This window comes from Corapipo altera, unplaced genomic scaffold (assembly GCF_003945725.1).
Source record: "Corapipo altera isolate COAL_440 unplaced genomic scaffold, ASM394572v1 215, whole genome shotgun sequence".
In the NCBI taxonomy this organism is placed as follows: Eukaryota; Metazoa; Chordata; class Aves; order Passeriformes; family Pipridae; genus Corapipo; species Corapipo altera.
In genome coordinates, this window is record NW_020885008.1 from 752,795 (window position 1) to 763,434 (window position 10,640).

The following is a 10,640-nucleotide window of genomic DNA, read 5'->3' on the forward strand; positions in this document are numbered from 1 at the left end:
CCAAGCCCTGTCCAACCTGGCCTTGGACACTTCCAGGGATGGGGCAGGCTCAGCTTCCCATAAGGAATTCCCTTAAGGAATGCTCAGCTCTTGTGTTTCTCACTTACTCCCTGCACTGCTGCACTGGAAGAGTCACGGAATCATGGAATATCCAGAGTTGGAAGGGACACACCAGGACCATCAAGTCCCACTCCTGGCCCTGCACAGGACACCCTGAAAATCCCAGAAAAAAGGCTCTTTTTTTGTGTGTGCCAGGAAAAAGGCTCCTGCTGTCTCAGAGCAGCACTCTGGCTCTTAAGAGCCCCAAAAAGGAGGCACTGAGGGGTTGTTGTTTTTTTGCAGGCAGCACAATGCCCACGTGTGCTGTGTCCCCTGTAACCCTGTGTGACATCCTGTCCTGCCTGCAGCCCTCACATCCTCACAAAGTTTCCCAAGCCCTGGAATGAAACTCTCTTGGTTCTTAAGGCCTTGTCAAACTTTCTCACCATGTGCAGGGGCTGGGGAAGCTTGAGAAAATTCTCCTTGCTGCATCCCTTTCCTTGGAAGGTTTAACTCTTTCCCATCCTATTCCAAAGACTGTGAGGATTTGCTTTTTGTGTGTGTGTGTGGGCTGGGGATTTGTAGGATTTATAGTGAGTCTTGTTATCCCGCAGGAAAATGTGGACACTCGATTTTGATTGTGGAGCTACAAAACCTGGTAATGCCAAGGGTCTGCTGGGTGTGGAGTGACTCCATCCTCTGCTCCCTTCCCTGGAATCCCAGAGGACTCTGCACAGCTCCAAACCAAGTGTTGTCTTGGCTCTTCTGCCTCCCTAAAAGAATTGTTCTCTTTCACATTAAATAAGCTGCCAGCTCCCTTCTTTATTCCCTAATTGACAGGCTGTGCCTGGTGCTGGGACACCCAATCCATGAGAAATCGTGTCCCTGGTTTTAAAGGAAATACAGACTCAGCTTGTCTCTCCATAATCTGGGGTAGGAATATTTGTAGGGAAGCTGCACTTGTATGGAAGTGGCTGGAGCTAATGGAAGAGGGAGGAATCAGCCTTCTCTTCTCTCCACATGAGGACACTTTCCCAAAGCAATTGGCTCCTCAGGGGAAGTTTGTGGTTGAGGGGTTAAAGTGTGGAAGGGAACAGTTTGGGAGGGTTGTGCCCGGTCCTGTACATGTGGGCACCTGGGTAGGTGCTGCTCTCTTGGAGCATGGATGCCTAAAAACTGGGATGGTCAGAGGAGCTGTCCTGGCTGGGCCACATTCCTCACTGGGGCTGTCCAGGGCTATCCCAGGCACTCTCACAGGCTTGGGTCACCTCACTGCCCATCCCTGCTCCATGAAACCCTCCTTTGTTCTTCCCTCGTGTCCTCTTTACGTCCTTGAATAGAGCAAAAATTCCTGGTCAGCCCCTCTGCTCTGGAACCAGGCTGGGAGAGCTGGGGGGGTTCCCCTGGAGAAGAGAAGGCTCCAGGGAGAGCTGAGAGCCCCTTGCAGGGCCTAAAGGGGCTCCAGGAGAGCTGGAGAGGGACTGGGGACAAGGGATGGAGGGACAGGACACAGGGAATGGCTTCCCACTGCCAGAGGGCAGGGTTAGATGGGATATTGGGAAGGAATTTTTGGCTGTGAGGGTGGAGAGGCCCTGGCCCAGGTTGGGCAGAGAAACTGTGGCTGCCCCTGGATGCCTGGAAGTGTCCAAGGCCAGGTTGGACGGGGCTTGGAGCAACCTGGGCTGGTGGAAGGTGTCCCTGCCCATGGCAGGGGATGGAACGAGCTGATCATTAGGATCCCTTCCAAATCAAACCATTCCATGATTCCCTGATAGACATTTGCCAGGGAAGTCTCTCTTTGCTGCTGATGTGGCCATGGATGAATTGGTAGCTCCCTGTTATAGGCCGGTGTTGCTTTTGGTTGGGAAGTTGGAGCTTTATATTAAATATATGCAAGATATTACAATTATTTTTAGAGGCCCACTTACCTGCTTCCCTCTAGTTCCCAGAAGAAAGGGGATCCCTCAGTTTTTTGCAGGATGGGGGTTGGGTGGCCCCAGCATTCCCCCTCTCCGTGCTGGAAGGGGATGCAGCAGCTGGGCTGTGTGTGCTGCCAGCACAGGCTGATCACATCCTCTCCCCAGCACTGTTTTCTGATTAAATACATACAAATTGCTGCTCTCCATCATCAAACAGTGTTCAGTGCTTTGGGGTGCTCTGCTGATGCAATTCTGGTGCACCCAGGCCTGATCTCAGGGTAATCTCTGCTTGGTGGTTCCTCACGTGCCTCAAATTTGAGGGTTTAGCTGCATTTCAGAGTTCCTTGTGACTTTTATTCCAGCACCAGCTGTTCTTGTTCTGCATCCAAATGATGGAGAGCTTTTGCTTCAGGGCTTTGCAGAAACACAGCCTGGGGGGCTCCATGTGTCATGGAGAGGGGGGAATATGGGAGAGCAGGAGGGAGTGCAAGGGAATCCAGGAGAGCACGAGGGGGTGGAAGGGACACTGGGGAGGAGGAGGGGGTGCAGTGGGAAGTTGGGGAGAAGAAGGGGTGCAGTGGGAATCCAGGAGAGCAGCAGGAGTGCACTGGGAAGTTGGGGAGCAGGAGGGGATGCAAAGGGAAGGTGGGGAGCAGGAAGGTGTGGGGGGCAGGAGGGAGGACAAGGGAAGGTGGAGAGCAGGAGGGCCTGCAGGGGGAAGTTGGGCAGGAGGGGGTGCAAGGGATGGTGCAGAGCACGGGGATGCAGTGGGAAGTTGGGGAACAGGAGGGAGTGCAAAGGGAAGGTAGGGAGCAGGAGGGGGTGTGAGGGAAGTTGGGGAGCAGGATGGGTGCAGAGAAATTTGGGGAGCAGGAAGGCGTGCAAGGGAAGCTGGGGGGGAAGAGGGTGTGCAAGGGAATCCAGGAGATCAGGAGGGGGTGGAAGAGAAACTGGGGAGCAGATGGGGGTGTAGGGGAAGTTGGGGGTCAGGAGAGGAGTTGCAGAGAAAGTTGGGGAGCAGGGTGGGATGCAGTGGGAAGTTGGGGGGCAGGAGGGAGTGCAGTGGGAGTTGGGGAGAAAGAGGATGTGGAAGGGAAACTGGGGAGGAGAAGGGGGTGCAGAAGAAGTTGGGGAGCATGAGCGGGTGCAGTGGGAATCCAGGAGAGCAGGAGAGGGTGCAGGGGAAGTTGGGGAGCACAGGATGGTGCAATGGGAAATTGGAGAGCAGAAGAGGAGGGGCAGGGGAAGTTGTGGGGCAGGAGAGGGTGCAATGGGAAGTTGAGGGGCAGGAGGGGGTATAATGGGAAGTGGGGGGGGGGGGGGGGGCACTGCAGGGAGGGAGGGTGTGCCCAGAGCCGTGGGTGCTGGGAGGGCACTGGGTTCATCCCAGCTGCAGGAAGCTCTGATGGGCACAGCTTGGGCTCCCCTGCCAGGAGCAGCTGTGTTTGGAGAGCTCCAGCACATCACTGACCATCTCCTGGCATTCTGGGGGCTGCTGATGGGGTGAGGGTACAGGGATGGTGCTCGTGGCTATTTCAGAAACCCGTTTTTTGGGCTAAAAAGCTTCATCCTTCCAACTTGTATTAGTAAAGATCAGCCTTAAATAACAGAGTGAGCTCTCACCATGGAGTGAGGGCAGGGACTCTCCTTTTGGTCTAAGTCTTTCCAGGCTTGGCTTTCCATGTTGCTCCCCCCTGCTCTGGTCTGTGCCATCCCCTGTCCCTGGCTCCTGCAGCTGTGGGCCCACAGTGGGGGTTAACTCCTGCCTCCTGGGGCACAGTGCCCTTTCCTGGCAGGAACAGCTGTGAGGCACAGGGGCACAAAGCCCCTTGCTGCCCTGGTGAGCACAGGTGACAGTGTTCCTGCATGTTTTCCATTTGTTTTCCCAGGAGAAGAAGAAGAAAAAGAAGCACAAGGCGAAGGAGTCCTCAGAGTCAGACTCGAGCAGCTCGGACTCGGACAGCTCGGGGGCTCAGCCCTCCAGCAAGAGGAGCAAGCATTCCAAGGCTCCCAAGAAGAAGAAGAAGAAGAAGAAGAAGCACAGGAAGTAGCCCTGGGAATGAGCAGGGGCAGGGTGGGGAGCTGGCATTGCCAGTCCCTGGTGCACACCACGAGCAGCCAGCAGGAACCAGGGACAGAGTTTCCTTCTCAAAGTCACCCAGGCACGTGGTGTTACCGGTGTGTTACAGGTGTGACCTTGCTACAGGTTGTCCTCTGTCACCTTGGCACAGGCTGCCCCTTTCTCCCACAGCTCGTGCCAGGACAGGCTCATGACACCCTGCAGGGCACCTCTCCCAGGCACCTCGCCAGGGCACCTCTCCTGTCCTGCAGCCTCGTGGATGCGCTGCCAGCGGGAGCCTGGGTGACATCAGCTCCTGCAGAGCTGAGGTGGCACTGCCAGGCTGTCCCCACACTGCTCAGGGACAGCAGTGGGTGTTGCTGGGCCCTGGGTGGGACCACGTCCCCCCCTCCTTGGCTTTGGGCTGCAAAGCTGCCCCAGCTCCCTCTTGGTCTGCAAACACTGGGAGTGGAGGAGCGAGAAGCACGTGGGGAGTGGAGATATTGTCAGTAAACACTCTGCAGTGTTTGCTGCCTTGGAAAGTGATGGAAAAGAAATCTCTGCCATTTCCATTTCCAACTGTACTTTGTAGCTGCTCTTTTCTTGTCCCCGCCACACTCGGGCAGGGAAGGAACAGGGCACAGACCTCCAGGAAAGGGTTTTTTTGGAAGTCTTGGCTGCTTCCCCAGGTCCCTGGGGTGGGAAGGGGGTGTGTGGTGAGGCAACCCATAGGAGAAGCCTGGTGCCTTCTGTAAGGGAGCAGCTGGAGCATAAATCTTGTAACTGGAGCTGAAGGTCGGGGGAAGGGATGGCAGGGGCTGGGCAGTGACCGCAGGGGGTGTCTGCCAGGAGCAGGAGCAGCTCCTCCGTGCTGGGACAGATGTGGTGAAGGAATTGGGGAGGTGAGTCTTTCCTGTTGCCTCTGGCTCTACAGGGAGGACAGAGTGGGGTTGGCAACTCCCTGTTGGTGTCACAGCAGGAGGATTTGGGGTTGCTGGTGCAGCCTGTCCCTTCCCCGTGTGCTTTGCCCTTTCCTGTGCTGCTCACCCCAGTTCCCCATGGCTGCATCCCCCTCGGGACCAGTTCCCTTCCCAAAACCAGCCACCAAGTGCTCGGGACCTTGATTCCAGTCCTGCCCTGGTGGAAGGATCCCTCTCCAGGGAAGGAGCTTGTCTGGATCCTGGGCAATCCATGGGCAGAGCTGCCGTGGGACTGAACAAATATTCCCCCTGGGAAAGCACATTTCTAACCATCACAGCCTCTTGTTTCCACAGCTTGGAGAAATGGGCTCCAGGGATCAGTGGGCATTAACCCCATCCCTGCCAGGGCTGGTTGAACCCTGTGTGGTGGCTGAACACTGCAGATGGGCACATGCCAGACCAGCCTTTTCCAAGCAAACCGACCACAGAGCTGTAACAACACGGCCTTTATTTTTTTTCCATGCGAGTTTTCCCATTATTAATTAAAAAAACCAACCCCAACAAGAAACCACAAACCCACCCCCAGGCCCTGGGGGGGCTCTGGGGTGGGGACAGCAGGAAGTCCCGGCGGTGCAGCAGCTCCAGTCCCACGTGGAGCTGTGCCCAGCACGGGTGGGGATGTGGGGTGTGGGCTGGACGTGGCACTGGGTGACAGCAGGGGCTGGGGCAGCGTCTATGTCGCCTTCTCGTAGGTGCGGGTGCAGACCACGTTGCCCATGGTGAGAGTCTGGGGGCACATGATGAGAGAGGGGTTAGTCCAGCTCTTGGCCTGCCCTGCACCGAGCCCTTCCCGGCTTTAACACCCTTTCCTTACCAGAGTTAACTTCCCATCCTTCAGCTCCCGCACCAGCGATGTCTCCTTCCCGTCCCACTTCTGCACGTGGACGAGTTTCCCGCCGTCCAGCTTCACCACAGACTGTGGGGAGAGATAAGGCCTGCTGTGAAACCCTCCTTCCCAGGCTCTCAGGGCTCTGGGGGGGCTTTATCCCTTGGAGAGGAAGGTGTTGGGTGTCCTTTGCTCACGCTGGAGCCCCTCAGTGCTCAGGATCAGGCTGTGGGTGCCACCCTCGGGATGCCCATCTGGGATCATCCCACCCGGCTTGGTTAGTCCTCCTCAACCCGGGACAGGTCCTGCACTGTCCTCTGCCTCGGCTGCCCCAGCGTGCCCTCCCTGCCCCGGGGCCAGCGCAGGGAGCCCTGCCCAGGGCCGCATCCTGCTGCCTGGCCCCGGGAGCTGAGCCCGGCCGCTCCCCAGCGCGGCCCCCCGGCCCCGGAGGGCTCAGGGAGGCGGCGCGGGTATCGGGGCAGGTACCGGCGCTTGGAACCGCAGCTTCTCTGCCCTCCGGAGGGCTTGGGAGGGCTTTTGGAGGAGCTGATCCGGCAAACGCGCCTCTGCTCGCCGGGCCGCTGCTGCTGACTCAGCCCCGAGCCCGGCCGTGCCAAGGGTGGTGTGACTGCACGGGGTTGTGCCAGGACAGGCACTGCCCCGGCCCCATCCTGCCCTGTGCCCCCCACCCCGCCCCTCCAGCGCCGGGGCTGCCCCTCGGGTGCCCCCATGGCTTGGGTCGGTTCATAGCTCCTGTGTCCCCACAGCCCCAGGACCCCACAGGGCTCTGGGTGCTCCCCCAGAGCTCAGCTCTCCCTACAGCTGGGTTGTCCCCACTGCTCAGGTGCCCAAGAGTTGGGGTACCTACAGCAATTTGAGTGCCCCACAGCCCTGGAAACCATTGCCAGAGGGCAGGGTTAGATGGGATTCTGGGGAGAAGCTTTTCCTGTCAGGGTGGGGAGGCCCTGGCCCAGGTTGCCCCGAGAAGCTGTGGCTGCCCCAGCCCTGGAAGTGTCCAAGGCCAGGCTGGATGGGGCTTGGAGCAACCTGGGCTGGTGGAAGGTGTCCCTGCCCACGGCAGGGGGTGGAACAGGATGGGCTTTGAGGTCCCTTGCAACCCAAACCATTCCATGATTCCATGCAGTCGTGGGTGCCCCACAGCTCCACACATCCCCCCTGCCCCAGCCCTGCAGCCCATGGCTCGTCCTGGCCCCTGCTGAACCATCACGTGCCCTCTGGCCCCCGGCCGAGGGGCACCACGTCCCCGGGCTGGGCAGGAGCTCTTGGCTGGTCACACGTTCCTGCTGCTTTGAACAGTTTCCAGCAGTTCCGGAGGGTGGGAATGGGGGTGGGAATGGGGGTGGGCAGGGCCCTGCTGCCCCGTGTCTGCCCGGCTCACACTCCCTCCCTTCCCCCCATCCTCACTCCCTGCTCAGCTCTCGTGCTTCCTGCTTTGGGGCCGGGAAGGGGTTTTGTGCCCAGCAAGCCTCAAGGTGCCCCCTGAGGTCCCCCCCGGGCTGTGTGGGGGGCACGGGGCTGCCAGCTGCTCCCTGCACGGGGGATTGGGGATTCAGTGGTGTGCGGGACCAGCAGCTGGAAACCAGGGAAAAGCAGGGGCTGGGTCAGTCCTGCAAGGGAAAATGTCTTTGCAGGGTGGGAGAGGCCATGAAAGGTGCTCTGACCTCCCTCAGGTGATTTTTCCCTTGCTCTTTTGGTGAGGAACAGCTCTGCCCAGAAGATTTTGGGCTCCCCAGGGACCCCCGGGGATGCATCAGCCCCTGGGGAGGCACCAGCCGGGTGGGATTGTCCGGGTACTCCATCCCTGCTGGGATGCCTGCTTGGGAGGGCAGGCAAAGAGGGGGCTCAGCAAAGAGGGGGCTCAAAAAAGAGGTCTTGTGCTCCTCTCCCCCTGGAGTGGGGACACTCACCACCACCCCACTACATCCCCTGGCCTCCTCTTGAGCAAGCTGGCACTTGCAAGCCTGGCTCTTGCACAACCTTCCCGTCAGCTCCGGGGCCCATCCTGCTCCCAGAGCTGCAAGATGGGCTGAGGGGGGGTTGTGTGGACCAGACCAGGCTCAAGCACCAACCCCGGCGGGCAGAGGGGTGTTCCCCTTCCACAGGCAACCAGGACAGAACCCTGGAGCCACGGGATGAACCCCCCGGAGCCCAGAGAGCCTCTGTGGGGTGGGCAGGGCCGGGGGCAGGGCCGGGGGCTCACCTTGACGTGCCTGTCGTCCGCCGTGGTCTCGTCGAACTCCTCGCCCAGCTTGAAGTTGATCTCGGTGTTCTTGAAGGTGCTCTGGGTCTTCACGGTGACCTTGTCTCCGTTCACCTCGATGATGGTGGTGGGCTTGGTGAGCCCGGCCATCTGCCGCGTGGCAAAGCTCACGCCTGAGGGGAGAGGGTGGGGGGTGAGGGCGATGGAGGGGCAGGATGCTCCTCTGATCCCTGCGGCATCACCCCGGAGCTCTCCCTCCCTCCCCGTGATTCATCCCCAAAACTGCTCCCCACTCACGGTCCTGGGGGGCTTTGCGTGCCTGCCACACTTGGGGGGGCTCTGGGGCACAAAGGGGCATCCAGGGAATGCTGTCGTTGCTAAGGGATGGATCCTGCACCGGCGCCCACCAGCTCCCGGGCTGGGTAAGGGGGGCACTGGTGCCTGTGCCCCCTCCCTGCTCTGCTCCGGCGTGGGGGACGCACCCTGCGCGGGGGCTGGGGCTGGGTGCTGGGGGGCTTGGGGGCCAGTAAGGGCTGGGGGGTCCCGGGTGGCTCCCAGCACCCGGGGGGAGGCACCTCATCCCTCCACCCTGTGCCAAGGGTTGCCCAGGGGAAGAACGAGACCACCTCACCCAGCTCGAGACCCCCTCACCCAGCCCAAACCTCCGCGCACAGAACCCCAGAGCCCCTCCCAAAAAAGCACCCACCCAGGCAGCAGCGACCCCCCCACCGCCTGCGAGTCCCTCCACGCCAGACCCCCGCGTGTGGGGGGCTTCACCGGGCAATTTGGGGTAGAGGGGTGTGTAAAAGAAAAAAAGGTGACGATGTGACTCCAACCCCGCTCAGCCCCCCCTACTCACCCAGAGCCTTCATGTACTCATCGAAATTGTTGGTCTCCACCAGCTTCCAGGTGCCCGCGAAGGCTTCCACCATGGCGAGGGGCTCTCAGGAGGTTCGGCGCTGCGAGCGTGGCACCGGCTGCAGCTGCTGCGGCCCCGCCACCGCCTTAAATAACGTCCTCATCACATGATTGGAAAGAGCACAGCGCTCCAGAAATACTCCCCCTGGCAGCGCTGGCAGCGGCCACTCCCGGCACGGCCACCCGGACACCCGCCACCGGCCACCGACCCCCGCCGGGCCCCCCGGGCTGGGGCAGAGACAGAGAGAGGGGCACTTGTGTCATGAGCTGTGCGCGGGCTCGGCGGGGCGCGGCGGGGCCGGGGATGCGGGCTGTGGGGAACTGAGGCAGGGCAGGGCTGGGCACGGGGTGTGTGCCCACCGCAGGGGACGTGGGGAGGGGGCGGGTGCTGCCCGTGGCGGTGGCACAGGGTCAGAACTTGGGGACACCGGCAGGGACAGTGCCCTTCGGGGGACAGGGAGGCTGGGCTGGGGACACGGAGGCACGGGGAGCACCAGGAGGTGTGTGGGGACATTTAGGGACTCCAAGGGAGTGTGTGGGGACATGTGTGACCCCCCTCAGCCCCCAGCTCCTTGTGTATGGGGGGACACACGTGACCCTGTCCCTGCTCCGTGTGCATGTGGGGGTACATATGTGACCCCTGTGTGTGGAGACACACACGTGTGCCCCCAGGGATGCTCTGTGTGTCGGGGGGACGCTGGGGACATGGACAGGCACGGGGCTGTGGGACCCTCCCACGTGTCCCCTCACTTCGGGCTCCAGTGACAGTGGGGTCGGGGTCAGTGCATCCCCCAGAGCCATCCCAGATGTGGGATCACCCGTGGCCATGGGATTCAGTGTCCCCCAGTCCCTGGGGACAGTCCTCCTCCTGCCCCCATCCCCTGTCTCCAGAGGGACCCAGCTGGGGGTTCGGGTGTCCCTGAGCCCCATGGCTGCAGCGCGTCCCCTCGTCCTAGGGACTCTGGGGTCAGAGTGACCAAGTCCCTGAGTGACCTGGGGACACTTTCTCCCTGTGTCTGGCCCCAGTGTGTCACCACGGGCACCCAAAAATAGCCAGAGCTCGTGTTCAGCTTCCTCCTGCTGACGCTGCCACCGAGCACGACCCCTCACCTCCCCTCACCTCGTGCCCTGGGGGGGACAGGAGCTGTCACTGACCTCTCACCTCGTGCCCTGGGGGTAGAGGCACTGTCCCCACGGGACGGTGTCCCCTCGCCCTGTCTGGGACACCCCCTGGGCTCGGCTCTCCCAGGTCAGACAGACGATTTATTCCCTGTGGAGCCAGAGCCCCCATCACCCCCACACATCCCATGGCCTGGGAGGAAACACAGAGGGCAAGGACTGTCCCCTTGTCCCCTCACCTGGGTGTCACTGTCCCAAACTTACACAGCCCTGTCCCCACGGATGCTCCCACAACAACAGGACCATGAGATGGGAGCATTCACAGGAACAGCTGTCCATGTGCAGGGTCACCAATCCACAGGGAGATCAGTCCACAGGGCCACCCACCCTGAGGAACATCAATCCACAGGGAACACCCACCCACAGGGAACACCCATCCACAGGGTCATCCACATGTAGGATCCCACACCCATAAGGTCACCCACCCGCAGGAACACTGATCCACAGGGTCACCCACCCACAGGGACAGCCACTCACAGGGAACACCCATCCATAGGGA

The 10,640-nt window shown here is 60.7% G+C and overlaps 2 protein-coding genes across 8 annotated transcripts in view; one reads left to right on the forward strand and one right to left on the reverse strand.

Annotated features, from left to right (window-relative positions):
* ZCCHC17 (zinc finger CCHC-type containing 17) overlaps nucleotides 1–4,601 on the forward strand; it is a 20,164-nt gene extending 15,563 nt beyond the window's left edge. For all 7 annotated transcript variants that reach the window (XM_027667363.1, XM_027667360.1, XM_027667361.1 and 4 more), the window contains exon 8: nucleotides 3,848–4,601. In XM_027667363.1, coding sequence (XP_027523164.1) covers nucleotides 3,848–4,009 — 162 coding nt within the window. In that variant the 3' untranslated portion in view covers nucleotides 4,010–4,601. The remainder of the gene's footprint in view (nucleotides 1–3,847) is intronic.
* An 829-nt stretch (nucleotides 4,602–5,430) lies between these two features.
* On the reverse strand, nucleotides 5,431–9,033 carry FABP3 (fatty acid binding protein 3). The gene is made up of 4 exons (XM_027667364.1): nucleotides 8,904–9,033; nucleotides 8,045–8,217; nucleotides 5,812–5,913; nucleotides 5,431–5,724 (listed from the first exon to the last, which is right to left on the reverse strand). The coding sequence occupies exons 1-4, from the start codon at nucleotides 8,974–8,976 to the stop codon at nucleotides 5,671–5,673; spliced, it is 402 nt and encodes a 133-aa protein (XP_027523165.1). The 5' UTR covers nucleotides 8,977–9,033; the 3' UTR covers nucleotides 5,431–5,670.
* Between the last annotated feature and the right edge of the window lie 1,607 nt (nucleotides 9,034–10,640).